Source organism: Stegodyphus dumicola, chromosome 4 (assembly GCF_044657685.1).
Source record: "Stegodyphus dumicola isolate Sdum_Otavi_A_Nest chromosome 4, ASM4465768v1".
Taxonomy (NCBI): domain Eukaryota; kingdom Metazoa; phylum Arthropoda; class Arachnida; order Araneae; family Eresidae; genus Stegodyphus; species Stegodyphus dumicola.
The window spans coordinates 36793430-36816689 of record NC_140771.1 but is presented as its reverse complement, the minus strand read 5'-3'; the positions used below and the strand labels follow the sequence as shown (position 1 = coordinate 36816689).

At 30.8% G+C, this 23260-nt stretch overlaps 1 protein-coding gene across 1 annotated transcript in view; it reads right to left on the bottom strand.

Annotated features, from left to right (window-relative positions):
* Positions 1-22463, bottom strand: part of LOC118183108 (homeobox protein EMX1-like) — a 147045-nt gene extending 124582 nt beyond the window's left edge. Inside the window, exon 1 of the mRNA XM_035352537.2 lies at positions 21147-22463. Coding sequence (XP_035208428.1) covers positions 21147-21648 — 502 coding nt within the window. The 5' untranslated portion in view covers positions 21649-22463. The remainder of the gene's footprint in view (positions 1-21146) is intronic.
* Positions 22464-23260: the final 797 nt, after the last annotated feature.

The following is a 23260-nucleotide window of genomic DNA, read 5'->3' as shown; positions in this document are numbered from 1 at the left end:
ATAAAGTTGTTTCCAATACCCAAATTTTGGGCGGATAACGTTAAATTATCTTTTAAAATATTTAAATAAAAGGCATGGTTCATGATGCCATCAATAAATACTACAGTACCTAATCCTGATACTGACATACACTCCCACACAAGAACACCTCCACCGCCATAATTTACTGTTCCAACCAAGGTTTTGCGATTAAGTTCCTCATTTTTTCTTCTCCATGTACCGATCGGAACCAAAAATGTTAAATTTGCTTTCGTCTGAAAATAAGATATGATTCCAGTACGCTCCGGGCTTATTTACCATTGATTTTTCGAAGGAAAGCCTAAGCTTTTTTTTTTTTTTTTTTTTTTTACTTTCATAAAATTTTCTTCGAACAGAGCACCCATGTAATCCAGCTGATCTGCGTACTCGTCGAACAGTTTCAGATTGAAACTGAAGTAGAAAATTTTTCAGTAAATTTTGTAGAAATCTTTACAACACGAATATAAATGCGAATTTTTTACAAGTGTTCTAACTGTAAATTTCTCATCACGTCGAGTTAACTTAGCCGGACGATATCTTCTTACGATCCGATTTTATTTTTAAAGCGTTTTATCACATACTGCAACGTAAAAGAGGATAAATTTACTAATTTAGCAATATCCCGGATCGATTTTCCATCCTTATGATGAAAAATGATGATAAATTTATAAATGCTATTCGTTGTTTCCTCACGACTACGAGCCGTTTTTAAATATTAAATGAAGTATAACGAAGTATGCAAGCAAAGAATAAAACCAAACAACTTTTTAAACATCACCAAAATGCAAAAATAAAAAAATCTTGCAGATGATAATTTTATTCGTGAAACTGTACGAAAATGTTTCGGTGTACTATCACTTTTGTGGCGTATTTTATCTACGTCTCCTTTCATTTTCAAATTTATAAAAAGAAAATACAGTGTCTCACAAAAGTGATGGGACACTTGTGCTTTACAAAAGGAAACTGTAATAATATAAATTAGAAAAACATGTAAAAATTTTTTGTGGGTATGTTTCATACTTAAATTTAGTAACAATTATTACATAACATACATTTTCTTAAAATATTAAAATATTAATTTAATAAAAATACAATTGTTTAGAACGGAACAAAAAATGGCTCACATAAGTGATGGGACACCATTAGATACTACTACGTACTACAATAAAAATATTTTAGGGGTTTTTTATTTTTACTCAAAAGCAATTGGCAATAATTTATAAAATCTTCTGCAGTATTTCTCTCCAGTTTGTTTTGGAATTTTTGTGTTTTTAGCTCTGTGCAGCCATGAATGCTAAACGAAAAGAAACTTTGCCTGAAATTCGAAAATTAGTTATTAATTTGCATATTGAACGTGGAAAATCTATTAGAGAAACTGCTGAAACAGTTAACTTGAGTCATTTAACAGTTTTAAATATCATTAAACGATATAAAAATAATCATATGATTCAGGATAAAAAACCTGGCCGACCATCAAAAGCTATCCAATGGAATAAAGCGAATTATCGTTCAAAATATTAAAACAAAATCCAAGAATGAGTGCTCCTAAAGTTGCTGCTGATTTACAAGCATTATATGGAGTAATTGTTAATCCTGAGACTGTTAGAAGAGTAATTCGATCTGCTGTATATCACGGTAGAGAAGCCAGGAAAAAATTCTTCGTAAGTGAAAAGAATAGAAAACTCAGACTGGCTTTCGCAAAATCCGACATAAATAAGAATTCTGATTACTGAAATGAAGTTATATTTGCTGATGAGAGTAAATTTAATATATTTGGTTCTGAAGGTAGAATCTTGGTGTGGAGAAACCACAGGGAAGAATTTCGCAAACAGAACTTGGTGCCAACAGTAAAACATGGTGGAGGAGGAGTTATGGTATGGGGGTGTATGTCGTCCTCAGGAGTTGGTAATTTTGTTTTTATTGACAGTATAATGGATCAGTACAAGTATATTGACATTTAAAATCCAAATTTGAACCTTCATAACGATTTTAAATTCTAAATTATAAAAACCAGGACAATGACCCCAAGCACACTGCTTTGAACGTTAGACTTTGGCTGCTGTATAAGTATCCTGAAATATTAAAAACACCACCACAATCTCCAGACTTAAATCCCATAGAGAATATTTGGTAAGAATTGGAATCAAGAATTCGCAAACACACCATTTCTTCAAAACAACAATTAAAATCGGTGCTTCGAGAAGAATGGGGTAAAATTACTCCAGAAATCACAAAACAATTAGTACCAAAACCATCCTAAGAAGATTAAATCATGTTTTAAAAGTAAAAGGAAATACAACAAAATATTGAAACCTTTTAAAAAGTAAAATTTTTGGATAAATATTTGATAGAAAACTAAGTGTCCCATCACTTATGTGAGCCATTTTTTGCTCCGTTCTAAACAATTGTATTTTTATTAAATTAATATTTTAATATTTTGAGAAAATGTGTGTTATGTAATAATTGTTACTAAATTTAAGTATGAAACACACTCACAAAACATTTTTACATGCTTTTTTTAATTTATTTTACTACAGTTTCCTTTTGTAAAGCACAAGTGTCACATCACTTTTGTGAGACACTGTATGTCAAACAAATTTAGTTTTATTCAAAATCACATAAAGATGATATGAAAAAAATATTGGGCTTTATATCCGAATTCAGCGGGGCTACAGCGCGTTTTCTACAAATTCGTAAAGTGTACGAACACTTCTGGGAAACAGCTGTACTTCGCAGCTTTTTCCTTCGAGATTTTAAAATAAATCTTCCAATACAATAGCAGTAAACTACAAATATCATTCATCTATGGTCAGGTAAATATAATAGCATAATAATATTCCCTATTTAATTTCAAAATGCGCATCGAAATGATATCAAGTCACGCATAAAGTAAACATTTATTTATTTTTACATATCAGCTTTAGCCGTAAATGTCTTATTTGCTAGCAAGTGAACTGTTTCAGCTCTAGCTAAGCAGTTTCCATCGAAACCGAACTCCAGTATGATGCTGAATAAACATTTAACGGAATTATTTATACTTTAAAGCGAAATTTCTCTTTAAATGGAGCTTAACGAGAGCAGAGCATTAAAAATAATTTAGAAGAACAAAGCGCAATTAAAATTACTTTAGAACAGAAGCGAAATCGAAATATTTCCCATTCGTTTTAAAGATTGCTTTTACCATTATAAATTATCATTCGGTAGAAAGACTAAAAAAATAAACAAATACATACATATGCATTTTTTCCCCTTATTTGCTCAAGGATCTTTATCGTCTGAAATAAAATAAGATAAAATGGCGCAAAGAAGGAAATCAAAAGCAAAAGAATTTAATATCTTAGTTTACGAAGCACAAATTGGTCGACATACGAAATGAAACAATGATAAATAAATAGGAATTTATTAAAATAGTCATTTGAACGGCGTTTTAAAATGGAAATACCTGTTTCTTTAGATTAAAGGATTTAAATTAAATAAGTAGAAAATTGCAGATATTCTGTTCAAATTGCAGCAAAACTGCTCATTTAAATTTTTTTAGTAGTTTTCAGATGTTTTCGCTAACACATTCAGTTTCTAACGAAAGAATTTTTAATCTTTTAAATGCAAAATAAGATTTAATCGGATTGAACTAATAACATTTAAAAAGCAAAATGCTGGAGAACTGGAATTATATTTTTTCCTCTGTTGTCTTTTCTAGAATTGATATATACCATCACACCGAATTTCGAATTTTGTTAGCGATAAATAAAGACGCATTATCGAAAATAATTCAAAGCGTTTAAAATATGATTTCAATTAATTGCTTTTTATTTTTTCCAGTTTCAGGAAATTTTGTGATATATTTGCAGAACGAATTTAAAGTAATACAAGAGCAATATTTTTTTTATAAAAAATACATATTTCTTATATTCAAATAAATTGGAGAAAAAAATGTAAAATTAAAAATTTAGATTGATTCTGATTCTTTAGATAGAAGCTTGCCTTGAAATTCTTTTGCTTTATTTGTCTCATGTATTTTGGGTAAAATTTCCGTATACTGACAGTTCTCTGTTTAATAATGGTTTCATCAATAATTTGTGGTGTTATTATGATTCAGAGGGATAGATTCGTTATTAATAGCTCTCAGGATTTAGAATTTGGATCTCCTTTTTCTAAGTAAGAACGTGCTCTAAATAAAAAATAAGGGACATATACAAGAGAGCTGATGGACACATAAATATATATTTATTTACAGGAAGTATATTTTTACTTTTTGTAAATAAATACATATCAGAAACTAGACACAAATTTTTCAGTCAGACTGTTTTTGAACAGTGTTAATCTTCTAAATATAGTTTATATCATAGTCTTCATGGTTTATTACATAATGAACATGGTCTTCATGGTTTATTACACGATAAACATGGTGTTCCTAATTTATCACTCTTCTAAATCATTAGTAGTGTTGAGCCCCTAATGTCTTCTATGAAATATCTCGAACCTGTGCTTGAAACTATCTATTACATTTTCGACTCTGTATGAAATACTTTCTGTTAAACTATATCTGCAATTACGGGCTAACAAAAGTCTTCTGAGCTCATTTAAGGTAGGTTAGGTTCATTTACTATGCTTATTAAGTTCAATATTTTCGACTTTCAGTACTTCCGATTCTAGATGAGCTTATCGTAATATAATTTCATCTTGACAGAAAAACTACCAGCAGTAATCAGTGGTAACAGCATGCACACACTTTCATGAGCACTTTCTGTATTTAATTTTATTTTTGTTTTTAACATTCATAAAATTCTGCTTTGAATTTCTATATTTTGCCTACTTAACCCAAGAGTTTTCTCTCTAATGTAATACTTATTTAAAAAATAATTCAACTTGCCTTTAAGACAAAGATTTACAGGGTCTGAAAAATGAATGCTCACTCATTTATATATAATCTTGTAGTATATTACTAATTTTAGTATTTATGAAATAATACTCTAAAATTTTTCAAAATTTTTTTTTTTTTTTTTTTTTTTTTTTTTTTTGAATTTCAAATAAAAATTTACACAGATCCCAAGAAAAGAAAACAATTGTCTACAAAATAATAAATTTTAATTCAACCATACTGTAACATTTCTTATAGAACGTAAGAAGAAAAAAATGATTTGGGTTTGTTGAGTTACATACTTTGTTTAAATAAAAGTACTAAAATGAATTCATCGAATAATAGGTAAATTTGTAAACGTACGCAGGTCTTTAGGGAGATAAAAAGCAAAATAAAATCAGTAACATCATGAGTTAAAATTGATGCAGGAATTTCTTCTACAGGACAAGCAGTTTTATTTTCGTGTTTTGAAGCAGAAAAAAATCTTAGATTATATTCTGCATGTTTAAAGCTAACAGAAAGGCCGTAGGATAATTTTCTTAAATTATCTTTTACTTTCATTTATAATAAATGTCTATTAATAACGAGTCTTAAATAGCAGGTGAATGGGCCACTTTTAAAACTTTTATTTCTTCAAAAAAGAAGCAGGTGTCAAAAACTTTCACATGGCTACTCATATTAGAGACATCTTTAACTTGTGTCACTTCCTTAGGTATTATTAGTGGCCTAGTTTAAGAAGTTGAAAGGAGTTGTTTAGATTTCACTTCAAACAGCTGCAAAACAAACAGCTGAAGTATATATCGTCTGAACTATGTCAAAATTACGAATCTGGAAAAAAGTTACTTCGAAAAAAAAATTTTTTTATAAGCTGGGCATCACGCATTTATTTTTAAGAATCATCGAGGTTTGACTTCTAAGCACAATAAAAAGGCCTAAATTCTTAAAGCTACATGATAAAGAAGTGGCGATTTTAGATTTTGAAAAATGTTCGGAATATTAACTTATGCCTTTCTCGATTAGCTGAAAAATTACTGTAGAGTTTCAATTCGCAGAAAATGTTAATAATTTAAGAAACACGCAGAGTGCAGAAACTGCATCAGTGCTTTAATGTAAAGCATTGCCAGCTATGCAAATTTAAGCAAATTTCAGCAACTGCAATAAAATGCAGAAATACGCATAATGGATAACCAAGGAATATAATGATTATAATTAAGTACGTGTGTATGAAACTATGCGATAAAAATGTATTCTTGAAATGCTTATACAGGAAAATACAAGACGTAAACAATAACTAAAGATCTCTTCTGTGGGGATTCATCCGAAGAAACATTGAGACATTTCTGCTGAAAATCAAAACATATAGCTGCCATGAAATTCAGCAAAGCTTTAAAAGATTATTAGGTATACTTGATATTACTGATATTCATCCTTGTGCTTGCACTCTTAGAAGATTTCCAGAGTTGAATAAAGAATTAATTTTTCAAGTTTGATAGCTATACAATGTCTGAAGTAGTCATTCGTTGCCAAGAGAAAAATAGATTTATTAAAATAGAAAGGGTAAAAACATGTCAATAAGAAGAGCAGAGATTAACTTCTTAGTGCCCCGAGTTTTAGGAAAGTATATTCTTTCGGTATAAAGACAATAATTTAAACATAAAACAACTTTTTAATTCCAAACCTTTTTTTTATTCATCATTTACTTATTTAAAAATAAAGAATAGCTCAAAATATTATTACCTCATTTTTATGAAACTTTGCGTGTTTAATCTTTACTATGTTTTCTAGAGAAAACGCATTGAGAGAAATTCCATTGTATGAACACTGTCTAGCCCAAAGGAGCGTTAGCCCAGAAGGACTATTATTCTCAAAACGGGATTTTGTGTCGCTTCAGTATAAATGTATATTTCACTTTTCAAATTGCTGCCACAAAATATTGTTGCCCTGTATTATTTTAAAGAAATTAAATAATGAAGAATCTGCATTATATAGTTTCTCGCATTGTGAAAAAAAACAAGGGTACCCAGAGCTATTAAATTTTTAATAACGTAATCCTCCACCCTAATATGAGAGGCTGAAAACCCAAATTTTGAATATGGAATTTATTTTATTGTCTATTTAATATTTCCTAAAACTTAAACGAATTTTTTGACTAACAAACTCAATGATTTCAATGCGAGCAATGGCAAAAATGTACGGAAAAAAAATTACCTCCAAAGTGTGAAACTACCAATCAGAAATTCTAAAGATATGCTGTTTATAAGTATTTTTAAACCAAAGGGACATTAGACAAATGCCCTCGAAACGTGTATGTATGTATAAATGAAAAAAAAAAAAAAAAAGCCTCTTTGTGTGTAATATAAAATCTAAAAGTTTTCCAGTTACTCTATTTTTTTTTTTTTTTTTAAAGCCCAAAGGGCGTTACACAAAAGGGCTGTTAATTTCGCTTTGGAATTTTGCTTTGGTTCAGTATAAATGTCGGTTCACTTTTTAACTTGTTGCCAGCAAATATTAGAGCCCTGTGTTGTATTTAATGAAATAAAAGAATGAAGAATCTGCATAAATGTATATATGTTTCTCGTATTATGATGAAAAAACGGTAGCTAGAGCCATCAAATTTTGAATAACGTATTCTTCCACCGAATATGGGCATCTGGAAGCCCTAATTTGAAATTTCTTTTCGTTGTCGATTTCATACTTTGTAACACTTTAACGAATTTTGGATTAACAAACTCAACGATTTCAAAGCGAGCAATGACAACACTGTATGGAAAAAAAAAAAAAAAAAAAATTATCTCCAGCGTGTGAGACTATGTATCGGAAATTCTAAACATACACTCATTTTAAAATTATTTTGCGATATTACTGTTGAACTGAATTTCATGGTTTGAGTACGTAGAACATGATATTTAATAAATAAAGGTAACACACAAAACGTTAAAAAGTCCCTTTGGAGTAATGTAAAATCTGAAAGCTTTCAGATTTTATTATTATTATTATTAATATTTTGTCGAAATCAGTGTAGAGTCATTAGGTTAATTGGAAAAGTCGGAGAAATGAAAAATGAACAAACGCCGGGAATCGAACCACGGACCTCTGGAATACCCACCCAGCGTGCAGACCACTACACCCCGAAGGCACGCTAGGAAAGCGGGAGAAATACCTTATATCAGCAATGATAAAATAACGGATTGCAAGCAATGACAGAACTGCGCAACAGATGAACTTCACCCTTTTCGACAGTGTAAATCTTGAAATGATTATCTGATAATTACTTCTTTTTTGAGTTATGAAATAGTAAATACAGTCAAAATCTTGTAATATTCTTTGATCATCTCTAAAATTTTATTTATTACAATAGCTTTTTAGGTAAAAGCCCAACATTATAATGAAGCACAAAGTTTATTACAGTGCTATTATTTCTCAAATAAGTCTCAATGTTTTTTAGGTAAAATTTTAAAAGTCTTGAAGAATTTCCCTAATTTTCTGCATTTCATTAAAATTTTTGTAAAAAAAAAATGATTTACTTTAAATATTGATAAATAATACCAATATGAAATACTATGAAAAACATAGCCAGAAATATGATTAAAAGTGTTCATATATTACGTTTAAAAAATGCACCGAACGTATTCAGCTATCTTAAGGAAAAGAAAATCAGTTTAAAAGTGTGTAGCATGTCGGATAGAATGGTTTTCAAAATAATTCTGAAAATTCTCTTCCAAAAATATTCATCTCATCTTATATATTCTGTAACGTCTTTTAAATTTTTTGAAGAGTGATAATGACAGCTGTGGTTAAAAAACAGTCGCTACCACTTTGGAATTACCAATTTTAAAACATTCATTGACCTCGAACAAAAATGTTTCTCAATCAACAATCTCATTAAACATACATGACTCAATTTCAGTCCGTGTTATCTTACAGAAGATTCAGTTCATGTTCGCTTTATTATATCAAAGGATAGTTCAAAAAGGTTTGATATTTATTATTTTTCGTTACTTTCGATTTTGATTACGTTGAATTATTTTTAGCAGAGAAACGTATTTAAATTAGTTACAATAAAAGCGTATAAGACATGAGTAGTTGAAAAGAGAAGGGATTGCCATAGTCCAATAAACTCTAAGAGGCATTTCAGTTTCTATCAAGTCTAGTTTAATATAGACGAAAAATATCTGATAGTTTGTCAGTTTATTGACTGAAACTAAATGGAATGATGATCCTATTTTATTTTGACTTACAGGGTAGCTAGACATTAAAAGTTTATATCTTTGGCACTTTTTACTCTTTTTTTTTTAATTGGATGCTTTATAATTAGTTTTTGAAGCTCAACATAATCTTCTATTCACTGCAAATCTCAGTTGATACTACTATACTTTACTTTCATAATGATATCAGCCCATTTCTCAGCAATTCTTGGAGATTTTCATTTGGAACATTATTATATAAGTTAGTCATATCGATTTTCGGAAGAGGAAAACTAATCGAGACTTCTTGGATTGGAACTGAATCCTATTCGTGTTACGAAAGGGGCACTAGCTCACATTTACGTCACGCATGCGTGAATGCAAAAACACATACCCTATGTTACGCATTGGCAAACCAGATATGGCAGCCAACATAATCTTCGAAATGTGTCTCCAGGACGAACTACCAGTGTTTAGCCATCTTATCCACTCGGTCATTGTGAGGAAAAGAATCATGAGATGCTGAATTGTGAAATGAAACTGAACTTATAAGAGAATTGTCATTACAAAGCGGTCAAAGAAATTTCAAATAGACTTCAGCAGCTTCACTTTCTTCCTATGGGTCTTGTTTACTCCATCGAAAGTTTTGAATGAAAATTACGATTGACAGTTAAATTATAATTTTAATGACACAAATATTAGTTTTATTTATGTTACTGCTTGTAAAACGAAACCGAAAGACGAAAGGACAGTAGCTTTGAACTTTTACAATTTATTCTAAATTAAAGTCTCCAAAACTAAATTTCAAATATTGCAATTCTATTTTGAATTTTCCTCACATTGGCTGTAAGTGCGTTATAACTTGTTGTGACCCGAATTTTTCTAGATAAAAATCGATTAAGAAGAACCTAAGATATAAAAAAAAATCAGTATTTTGTATTTAATAAATACTGTAATATAGAAAAGCAACTGGAAAAATGAAGTAAATTTCTAGAATATCATCGATCAAATTTGCTAACATATAAGCAAAACAGCGCTTTAAAATATTGGAATTCAAGTATTAACTCAAAAATTAACATAGAGCTATAATTTAGTTTTCTGGTATGAGAGGGGCAGCAAATAAACTACTCCGGGTGGGGGCAAAAACTCTAGCTACGCCTTTGATTTTACAATGACTTCCTTACAGTCACACCATTTCAATAAAATTTCATTGTTGCTTTATGCAAAAATTTACTTTTCGCTTATATTTTATATTCTTATTAAAATCTTATTAAATCTTATATTTTATATAAGATTAAATTATATCTTATTTGGTCCAAAGGGGCTTTATCCCTGAGGCACTGTTGCTTTCGTTTTGCGATTTTGCATCGAATCCCTCTGAATGTCCATTTCCCTTTTCAAACTGTTGCCACCAAATATTATCGCCCTGTTTCATATTTAAAGAAATTTAAAAATGAAGAATCTGCATAAATGTATGTTTGTTTCTCGCATTGTGATAAAACAACGGTACCTAGAGACATTCAATTTTGAATGACGTAATCCTACTGCAAATATGGGCATGTGGAAGCCCAAATTTGAAATTTGGAATTTGTTTTATCATCGATTTTATACTTTCTAAAACTTTAAAGAATTTTTCATTCACAAACTCAAAGATTTCAAAACGAGCAATGGCAACGTTGTACAGAAAAAACATTTTTATTTCCAGCGCGTGATACTGTGTATCGAAAATTCTAAAGCTATGCTCAATTTAAAATTATTTTTCGATATTGCTCTTGAACTGAATTTTATGGTTTAAGTGCGAAGAACGTGATATTTAATAAATAAAGGTAACACACAAAATGTTAAAAAAAACTTCCCTTTGGACGCAATTTAAAATCTGAAACCTTACAGATTTTCTTTTCAAATTTTATACTTTATATTCTTATTAAAAAAGGCTATGCGATTATTTAATAAACAGCATGTTTTAATTTAATTATTACCCAAAGGAAACATCCAAAAATTATATCCGAAATGGAATAAAAACTCGAAGACTTTGGAAGTGCCTTTCTTTCCTCAGTGATGTAAATGATAGTTGCCATGAAAATCATCTGCATCCACCCAGAACCGTTTGAACTGAAACTAAATCAAACTGCAAGCATTCAGTTATATCATCCACCCAGCCACTTGTAGCTTTCATAATCGTTGCTTAATAACAATAATTACAATGATGTAATTATACTATAGTATACTGGGAACGATATATAGTATGAAAGTTTTTAATGCTTACCATTTAGGGCGCTTCCAATTATAGGCATTAAATTGTTAGGTATATCTTCAAGACATCGAAAATGACATCGAAATTGGAAGTATTTGAACTTTTACTGATTCAGTGAATTCGGAAAGATCTAAAACCATTCTCCTGTCAAAAGCCTTGGATTCATAAAGGAAGGATGCTCCGCATATTAATGAAAGGATTAATTGCATTTGCTCTTTGAACTTTCTACGAAATTTATCACGGAAGCGATAAGAATGATCCCGATTCTCCGAATGAAAAGGCAGATAATTTCATATGTGATAGAGTGCAAACGAATGACGAAGCTCAGAGCTCTTGGAATTACATGTGAATCACTTCAAATTAATCAGAAGGATGGTTATAAATGCTTTCCGAATATATAAGAGGAACCTGAAGTCCAAAGCATCTGTTACAGAATCTCTTTCACCAGAAAGTCTATGCAAAAAATACCTAATTAATGTACGATTTCCGTTCAAGTTACCAGATATCCGCCTGCGCTACTAAGAATGGCAAGTGTACAGGTATATTTGTGTAACTAATATACCTGTGCACTTGCCATTAAGCATAATTAAGCTTAAATAAGCATTGTAAGCATAATTAAGCTTAAATAAGCATTTATAAAGCTTTACGCTTTATTTACTATCCTGTGATAAATTCATAATTTATGTTCATCTGTGTGACAGCAATATATTAAGTATTTCATTTAAAATTTGGAATGAGGTACGAATTTGAGACTGTGACACAAATAAATGAAAGTAATATTTTTAAAATGACCAATGACTACTAAAAAAAATTGTTTAAAATGTAAAATCTGAAAACTTTTAGATTTTGTATTACGCCCGAAGGGGCGTTTCTTTCATTTACAGACACATACACACGTTTCGAGAGCATTTGGGCTAATGTTCTTTAGGGCTAAAAATATTTAAAAACAGCAAATCTTCAGAATTTCCGATAGACAGTCTCGCGCGCTGGATAATGTTGTTTTTTTTAACATTTTTTCCATTGAGTGTTGCCATTGCTCGCTCTAAAATAGTTTATTCAATCATTTGTTAAAGTTTTACAGAATATAAAACAGACAATAAAACAAATTCCAGATTCAAAATTCGGTTTCCAAATACTCATATTTGGGTGGAGGACTAGGTTATACAAAATTTGATGGCTCTAGGTACCGTTGATTTTCCCAATTCGGAAAACATACATACAGTCATGCAGGTTTTTCATTTTTTAATTCTTTGAATATAATATAAAGCGATAACATTTGTTGGCAACAATTTGAAAAGTGATACAATGCTTTCGGTTGATTCGACGCAAAATGCCGTTTCGAGACTAATAGCTCTTCTGGGCTAACGCCCCTTTGGGCTAAAAAGGTGTTTCCCTCTCTCTCTCTTTTAAATCTTTTAGTGCAAGAGTGGCCGAACTTCATGCCATTAAATGCCGTATATTGAAATTCAGGCAGGTTCGAGAGCCGCAACGCGATTTCCCAAAAGCCATATAAGTACGTATTAACATCATTTTAAAAGTTGGTAAACATGTTTCAAAGGGAAATAACCATTTAAAAAATTTGCAAATAGAAACAAAATAAATTAATTACTCTCTTTTGAACATTGAGTAGCTTTAGTTTACGGTATTTATGGTTTACGGTATTTATTATTTTACGGTAAATATATTTCATTTGCACAAGAGCTGCATTACTCGCTTGCGAGAGCCGTAGACGTCACACGAGCCGCACTATAATCACCCTTGTTCTAGTACTCAAGATCCTTGTTCTACTACTCAAGGAGAGTTCTAGTACTCTCCATGATATGGAAAGGAATAAGTTCCTGCTTTTCACTCCTAATTCTTTATCCTAAATGCTTTTCCCGGAATCCTCAGCCTGAAGATTTCTTAATAAAATCGCTTTTTACTTATAATGAACATAAAAATGTGATTCTTCATTGATAAATAACAAGTACAGGTAGAAGCTAGGACAGCACCTCTGTAATACTGCAGGTGATTGAGGTACTGTTGAACTTAAACAGTCTTCATTAATATGGTAGTAATCTTTTTCAATCTAACAATAATCTTTACTAATAAGCTATGTCCAATAATTATCATTGTTGCATAACAAAACTAGCGCATTTTTAAATAAACGAAGTATGTGTCAATTAAAACACAATTAAATGTTTAAAGATCAATAAAGGTCGGTGGAATAAAGTCATGTTTTAACACAATTTTGTAATAGTTTTGTTACTTAAATAAATATAAGAATTCGTCAGATAAATTAAATGGAAAAATTTAAGTAATAAGCTTTCTTAAAATAATTAGAAAATATGACATCTTTACAAGTGCAAGGGATTCAAATGGTTTAGTTTTCGTAAGACAGCTTCACTGAAATTAAAGAACAGATAATTTATTTGAAGGCAGAAGATAAAATAATTTATTATTAAAACGAAAGGATTTATCGAAATATTACTAGCATTGTTACGATTTTCTTCCAGTGAAACTGAAGGAATGATCCTTTGTGCTAGAGAACTACATTCGTAATATTTTTAAATATCTTTTACGATTCGTAATATCTAATAAGACATTTAAGTAGGAATGTAGAAATTTGAATTGACTTAGGACAAGGGCATTTCGTAAGAACTAAATGGGAAATACAAGTGAAAATTAATTTACGGAATACAGTATAATTTAAATGCCATTAAAACTTCTGGAAAATGTTTATTGAGAGATCCGTATCAAATTATGCCCTCTGGGATCTTTCTGAAAAGGTTCGTAATACTTTTATGTATGTAAGATGGATTTAAAGAGATCAGATAGCGGGAGTGACCCTTTTGAGTGTTTAAACGAGTCTCGCTTCTATAAAATCAATATCTTACTCCCTAGTTATATAACCACATAATTCCTATTTTTGATGCCTGAATCGGTTTTGAATTTATACGGCAAAAGGATGATAAGAGGGATAACTTGAAAACCACACGTCAAAATTCTAATAAATAAATAAATAAATAAATAAAAAATTAAAAAAGAAAAGAAAAGAAAAGAAAGCTCGTCCCTTATTCTTCCGAACTTTTTCAACAACAAGAACTTGAAAATAAAACTTTTAATATTCCTGTCTTCGTTAATAACAGGTTGCTGTTAAAATCGTATTTTTTAATGGTAGATGGTCATACTTTAAACAAAAGAAAAATTTTCATTTGTATGAAATTTATGTATAATTAAATAGTGCTTAGCTTATAATAGGAAAAATGTCAAGAAAATCTCAAACACAGCCTTAAAATAGCCAAACGTTAACGAAATAGCCCATGAAATCGTACCAAATAATAATTATTAAGATGCCCAAAATTAACCTTTTGCCTGATATTTATTAATTTAAAATGTGATTTTCGCTCTCTTTTTTTGTGATTGCTGTCGTTTTACCATCATCTAATATTTACCACTTAAGAAAAGATCAGAGATGTGATGTAGAAGAAGCTTGCTCATGTATGAGTTCGATGCGGAGATGAGATCGCTTAGGAACTTAATGTGTGTTATGTTAGGAACTTAATACCTAAAGCGAAACAAGAGCAATCACAAGAAGACCGCGAAGAGGTAAGAGAGACTGTAATCCAGAAGGGTAACAAGTACTAAATGCAATTGACAACGATTATGTCTAATTTTGTTTAGACATAATCTTTATTAATTTCAACCAGTCGGAGGAGAGTAAAACTTCTTTTGTTTCACTGTCATGAACGAATGTAATTTGAATGTTTCAAGTTTTTTGTACATTCACAAAACAGCATTTAAAACTGATATCACTGCATATTAAAATTTTACATACTTAAGTAATGTATTAAAGGTGCACTAATGATAGCAGTGTCTAAATAAATGTAAGTTTGAAGCTTAAACATGAAAATTTTCCGAAAGAAAATTTAAGTTAAAAAAAAAAAAAATTTAGAATTTAATTGTTTCGAAATGAATTTCAACGCAAAATACATAAATACAGCTGCCTTAGTTAATACTATATTTTTGTAAACGTCTTCAAGTTCTAAGCCTTTTAGATATAAAATTTAGAAAACATAATATATTGTGTTTCCTAAAAATATGTTTTTAAGATTTAGAAAGTAAAAGTTTTGGAATTTTGATTTCGTCATAACTTCAAATTTACATATGAATTAGTTTTACAGTAGAGCTATTTTGACATGTAATTAATTAATTAAAATTTCTGTCGCCTTCAACCATGTATCTCAGAGATTGTTCAAGAAATGATAGCCATCGTATACAATTTTGCTTATATTGTTACAGATAAGTGAGGAATGAACAAATTATTTTAATTATATGTAAAAATGTAACAAGTTATGCCTTTTCGATCCATAATTTGAAAAAGTATGATTACAAAATTTTAATTAGTCAACTGAAGTACATGATAAGACCATGATTAATAGTGCATTCATTTAATAATGAAAGTCCCGTAATAATTTAGCGGGTATTTGAAAAGAAACTGAGAAATAATCTGAAAAGAAGGTCTATGAAAAAAAAAAACTGGTTATAGACATGGCGCGTTTAAATACGTCTATGATGATTCTCGTAAGAATCTTCATAGGCCTAATTATACTCACCAGTTTATTTTAGCTTCAATTTTTTTCAAATTCTTACAGTTTTCTGAACGATAGACGCATTTAGTTATAATTTTGTTTAAGAAGTGATGATATTTAATTACAAACAATATAAAAATTATTATTAAAATAAAATAATTTACGAAAATGAAGTCGATAAATGCTCGTTGGATATAATTATAAAACTTTAATGTACATTTCATCTAACGGATCATATTATATCATATTTAATAACTAAATGATATTATATATTTCACTTTTATCACATAAAAAAAATCAAGTTTCAAGCAGTATTTGTATTTCCAAGTGTTCTAAAAGAAAATTCCAACAAATTCTAAAGTATAACTTCTTTTTCCAAATTGGAATTTTGACTCAAAGCAGTGAATCGCTAAGCAAGTGTACAACAGAGATTCTCTAAAGTATTAGACACTCGTGAGCAGAACTGTAGGGACCAAACGTTTCCTTCCCTCTTCCCCCCCCTGCGATATTAAACCAGATTGTTATTAATTGTCACATTACCTTCAAACAAAATTAGAGAACACACTGCCATTAACACTCTCTTTTTTTTAAACCAATGACGTTTAATTAAAATGTTTAACTTTGAGGTCATTTCCGTTATTTTCACTCCTTCGGTGACTCAACATAGAAGTAATCTTCTATGCTATTAAGAAGAAATAACATGTTAAATGCAATGAGCTGAGAACGGTATACTTGCATGTTGCAAATATACTAGCTAAACTCTTGATTGCATTAAAATGAGCATATTCTCTATTATTTACCATTATATCTACTTCCAAGACGAGGCATTTAGGTAAGGATATCTCACCTCGGAAATTTAGCTATAGAACTTTCTTGATTTAAGCAATTCAAGGATAAAGCAATCTTCCATTTTAAATAAAACGCTATCCGTTTCGATGACTATTTAACATAACTTTCTTAGCAAGAAAATATATAAATTAATTTTAAAGGGCAACAACAAATTTAGAGAAATCAATAGGCGCAGAAATTTCTTCAAAATATACAATTTTGTGTCTGATGTTAAGTTTGCGATTTATATTTTAAATTCCAAATTTAATCGTGATTGCCATTATTTGATTTTATAATATAATACGTTAGAGAAATTAAGTTTATAGCTAATCAGTTTTCCATTCTAAATTCTAGAAGAAAGGAAACATAATTAAAGACAATTTCTCTAGACTTTCAGTTTTGTTTCAAAAACTCTTTAAATACGTATGTACTTAGCTTTATGTTTAAAATTCCACCTACTTTATAAATTTCCGTTAAGCTTGACAGCAATCAGCTTGTTAAGAAGCTTCCCGTTTAAAGAAAGATGTACCAGATGGTGGTCAATATGAGTACTTAATTTACACATAAATAAAAAAAAATCATAAATAAAATTTTAAAGATTTTTTCTGAATTTAACCGTGAATCCACAGCAATTATATTCTAGTTTTCTTACGCCTTTCGTTTCGTTCTTCTCTCAATTTTTTTTTACAAGGAAAGTGATATGATGGTGCAAAAAATTTCTTAATTCATATCAGTTATCCGAGTCCTAAGTTGTTTGAATGCAGTAATGAGAAGAACATTTATTTGACAGGTTCAGATTATCCCACATTGCACAGAAACGCTGATAGATTTTGATATGAATTCTTTTCGTTCCCATAGCTAAGTAAGAATATCTTCCTTTTCTAGTCTAAGTTGTGAAATAAGGGTTTAAGAGGTCGCCTTTCTAGGTTCCTCAAAGTCTCATTTCCAGGTGCATTAAACAAATACAATTTTTATTCTTTGAGTTAAAAGTTCCTTACTTCGTACATTTCAAGAATACTCCACATTTCATATTTAAAATATAGCGGGAAAAGAATGACACATTAAACTGCAAATTAAACCTGCAATTCCGAGATCTAACCTAAAATTGCTTTTATGCTATGAAATTTTTACATGTCCACTCTGATCCAAAACCCAAATAAGACAGAGACAGCTCTAAACATAATATTCTTCTGGGAAACTCAGTACCCCATTCCTTACTTTTATATTTCGAAAATAAGTTTAATAAGAATTGCAAGTCGTGGCACCAGCGGGAAATCTGGTACCTGTAGATTAGTGAAACCTCATCGAAATCTGGGACTGTAAATCGAAATCTGGACTATATAAACCTGGGTTGTAATCAAGCCCGTTTAAAGTATATTTCGTAAAAGTGCAAAGTACTTAGACTTCCGAAACTCGAAATACCACATCTAAAAATAATGATAATATGAAAATCTTTAATGGATCCCTTAAATTTCTGCATGTTTTTAAGTAATAATTATAATTTTCAAATTCTCTTTTACGAAGACTTCTGAAAGTAAACTGATAATATTACATAAGCTTTGAATATTTACCTGTTCAATTATATTGAGGTGTATTTATTAATCGCGTCAATTTTAAAGTTCTATTTCGAAATAAAAGCATATGTTGAACTTGAAGTTTCTAAATAGAAACTATAAAATACATTTTGAACAGATAGCTTCTGAACAAAACGTATAAAACATATTTTGAACGTACAATTTCTGAACAGAAACTGGATAGCAAATTTTGAGCACCCAACTTCTGAATATAAATTAAAAGTTCCGCCTTCGAAATGAAGATGCAAAAATCGTTCTTTTTCTTCTAGTTTATCTCTTCATCTATCTTCAGTTCTTGCTCCGAAAACAGCTCATGGAGCACACGTTAGAACTTAAATTTAAATATGTGATTTAGAAATTATTTGCATAAATCTATTGTAGGTATATTTATGCCGCCTCGCAGGGGAAAAAATCTCTTTTGGACTTTTTTATCCCATAAGCTCTGATGCGTGGAATTGCAGTTTGTTTTTCTGCACATTTTGACAAAATTTCTTACTTATCATTCAGTTTCAGCTGCATTCCAGCCATTCAGCAAATGATGTATACCCATAAAAGTAAATAAATGAATAAAAAGCTTTCCCCCTTTTTTTTTCAGGGAATCGGCAATTTGAGGAATAAACCATAATTTTATAGTACTAGATATACGATTTTGATTTTTAAATTTCAAATGAAGTCAAATTAGTCTTCTAAAACGCAAATGCTAGAATTGTAAGTTTTATGTACGAACAATAGAAAACAAATTATAAATTTGGAAGACAGATTTATTAGTTTATAATTTGTTTGAAATAATTGAAGATTTCTTAAAAAATGGAAATCTATTTACAAAATTTGGAATCTTATGTAGCTTAAGACAATTATAAATTTAAAAAAAAATCAACGTATTTGCTTGAACATTTTTAATAGTTTTCGAGCACTTATAATTTTAACCATTTTTTATAGAGATAAAAAGTAATATTCTATTTTTCAAACTAAAATGATTAAATACTTTTTTAAAATATATGTTTAAAAGATTTTTGTTGGAAGATAAATACTTTTATACAGATAGAAATTGCATGAATTTCATTCAGATTTCGACAGTGGCAGAAGAATAAATGTTGTGCAAATAAAAATTTATTGATATGCGATATATAAAGACTTTCAAACACAAGAATAAAATAACAAACACCCTCAGTTTCAAACTAATAATGGGTGATTTTTTTGACTTGACAAAACCATTCCTTTAATAAATCAATTAAATTTGTATTTCGTTTTTAGATAATTTTCATTATTTACCCGATCAGAAAAATTTTAAATTATTGCTTTTATTTCCAATCCATAATAATAATGATAAATGTCCATTAAGTTCAAAATTTTGAAACTCAAATATTTCAAAACTCAAAGGCTACTGTTCTGCTACCGAGACCGGACTCAGAAATCTATGAATGTATAAGCGTGTGTACGTATGTATGTGCATATAGGTGTGTATGTATACACACGCATACATTCGTGTTTACATATCTACATGAATTTCTGGATCCGGTCCTGATGGCAGAACAGTACCACTCAAAATTTTGGAAACCTAAATTTTATACGAAAGCTTTATATTTGTAAATGACTAACACCTTAATCACTAAATTTACTACTATATAAAATGCTATTTAAAATTATTTTCACTCACATCAGATTTTTTTTAAGCAGTACCGCTTCAGTAGTTTGAAAAGGTTAAGTAGGCTGTTGAAATAAATTTAAATACGTTGATACTTTGCATTTCCTTCCATTGTGGCCTTTGACATTACAGCATAAAGAAAAGAAACTAGCGATTTTGTCTATAAAACTTGGAATATCACTTATTAAAGATTTTAAAGATTTACTCTTTCGGTTTGGTTTATTTGATTATGGCAAAGCACACTAGGGCTATCTGCCTAAGGGAAGGGATGCCTTCGCGGAGGACTTTCTAAGGGAACTGACTCGTATACACGTTACACATGGGGAAAACCACGAAAACGCCGATGCAGCCAGCCCGTTCGCGAGATTCGAACCTCGGATCGAACTACCAGTGTTCAGCGACTTTACCGCTCGGCCGCTGGTGGGCTACATTACTCTTTCAAAAATCAAGTTATTATTCTAACTCTTCTACTTTTCATGCCGCCTCTCCTCTAGAATGAATCCTGTGCAGAGAAAATACCTAATAGTGGTATCTAATGATTTTCTATCATAAGAAATTGACTTAATTTTTCTTTACTTGCAATTAGGTGTTATAGTGATAACTATTATTATTTCTTTTAAAAGGTAATTCCAGTTTTTGTTGGTAGCTTGAATCACTACAAAGGGGATTGAATGCTAACAATCAGTTTGATCAATATGTAATAATAATCCATGTATATCAATACATGGAAGCGTGTCGAATATGAAAATTTACATTATGTAAATGGGAACAGATAAAAGTTTCTTGAACTCTGCCTTTTCTTTCCTTGTGTGAGAAATAACAGAGCTGCTCCCTGAAATTAAATCTCTTATATTCTTTTAAACCTTTGGGATTTTTATAATTAATTAAACTTTCAGTTTATTACTTATTATTTATTTATTCCTTTCTTAATTACAAGTGAACATAAGTGAATGATTTTTATCTGAAGTATTAAACTTTTACACATTTGTACTGATGCACCTCAAATTTTATATCCTAACTTTGAGAGATTTGAAATTTTGCAACTTAACATTTGCATTAACTAGAAATCATTTAGCCTAAACAGTTGTACATTCAGAACATTATTCTGTGATGTGGTATATTGTAAACAATTTTCTGCCTCTTTCAGAACCAGATTTTCTAACATTTCAAGAAAACTCTAATTTCATTTAAATAAAAAAGTATAATTTACTCACCAGGTAACCGGTGTGCAAGGAACCTCGGATGCCTCGCTAGCAGCCACGGGTACAAGGGGTAAGTTTCTCTTCCCAAGAAAAAGGGCGACACGTGGGGGGAGCAAGAGCCCGGCATTCCCGTGTACCCCCCAGCGTGTTCGTGCTGGTGGTGGTGCGGCGGGTAAAGCACACTAGCCGTCCGGCTTCCGCATATGGAGTCCAAAAAGGCGGCATTCGCCGCCGCCGCCGCGAGGTTGCCGCTTCCGCTCAAGCTAGAAGGCACGCCGCCGTTCGGGAAAGTTGGCACGGGGGCAACTGGAGGGTCAGCCCGCTGTCTAGGACTGGTGCTAAAAGTCCGACCATTACTGAGGTCCTCTCCTGGACTCGAGCCGGACCTTGGTGGTGGTGGAGATCGACCACTGTGATGATGATCACGTTCTTTGCCCACCAGTGCTTCAATGCTGAAGCCCATCTTTGGTTTAGAAGGAACAGGTACCACAGGTAGTGGTGCCAAAGGCATCATGCTGTGGAGATGAAAGTCTTAATAGGCCTTATTGTTTAATTCACTAAGAAGTTTTATCAACAGATATCCTGGATAGCTCGATATGTCTGTTGTATCATCACACGCCAAACTATTACTTCCTGGCGATCGAAACAACCTTATGGTTCGTTACCTGATAAAATAAAATCCAAAACAAACTGAGTTGAAAAATCACTCAATTAATATTTATGTCTTCCACCGAAACAATCATTTTATATGTGATATGGCACACGATAAGGAGCATTTCAAAGACATTCAGAATTCAAAATTTCACATTTTCAACTCTCTTTCCTTGCTGTGATAAGCAACTGCAAAGCAAACAAGTAGTTTTGAAAAATTCTACCTAATTCTTTTGTCCCTATGAATTGCATTTCTTTATAGAACACATAGTTCTTCAGTCTCTGATTTCACGTAAAATACCCAGATTTGAGAGATTCTAAATTTTGAAATTATGAATATATTTTTCAAATCCGCCTTTCTTTCTTCTGTTGAGAAATTAACAACTGTTGAAGGAATATCAAAAAAGGCCTGTTGTTTATGAAGTGGAAAATAAATAAAAACAAAAGCAATGATGATGGTGATCGAGTTCCACGCACGTGAGTGAGGAACGACTAGTGCAGACGACAGCAGACCACCCCAATTACGGGCGCCAAGGAGAAGCTTCTTTTATCGCAGTAAGGCTGTTACGTATTTTTTATGTTTTTTACGAGCTCAATTACCAAAAGCGTTCGCCCGATCCGCGACTGCGAGATGTTCTGCGCCAAATTTGGCGCAATGGTGGGCCGGCATTTTGATAAGCTAATTACAGAGGCTAAGAATGTTATTGGAAACGGTAATACGAGACTTCTATTGGCTAGTCAGTCGCGAGATCCATTTGTTCACAGTGAGAGATCTCATCGGTGTTTGATTGGATGATACAGCTGAGAGGCGGAGTCTATCAACCAACTGAATAGTGGCGCTACCTAGCGGATTTCATTCCGTTGTGGTAGTTTATACAGGATGAAAAGAAAAAAATAAATGTCATTACAGCGCAGTTCGTTTAGCGGCGAGAACGTTGGCTTCATAGCAATAAATCTTTCGATATCACTGAATGTGTCTCGAGCGTATTTAATTAATCAAATCATGAACAGACTTTGAGTCTTTTACTTTTGATTCATAAAGTCATACATATTTTGATAAATAATTTATTTTTTAAAGATGATTAGCAAGTAAATAGCGCCAAACGATTTTCAAATAAAAATTAGAAAAACAAGTTTCCTTTTAATAAATCTGGCTGAGATTAGAAGTATAATGACTACGTAAATTAAAGAATAATATAGCATTTATACCACAGTTTTTTAAAAGAAAGCAAAAGAAAAAATACCCTTTGTGAAATGTGATGAAATTATGTAATACATCAACTATTATTATATTTAATAAATATAGATAAGTAATAAAAAAGAAGTAAATAAGAAATAGTTCAATAAATAAAAAAGAAGTAATTTTAATAAATAAGAAAATATTCCTGTTTGTTTTTGCAGTACTTCGGCATTTAACTTTTTCACGTTTAAGTTTACTTTTTTTCAATTGTTTGTTTTCACTTGGCTTTCAGTGG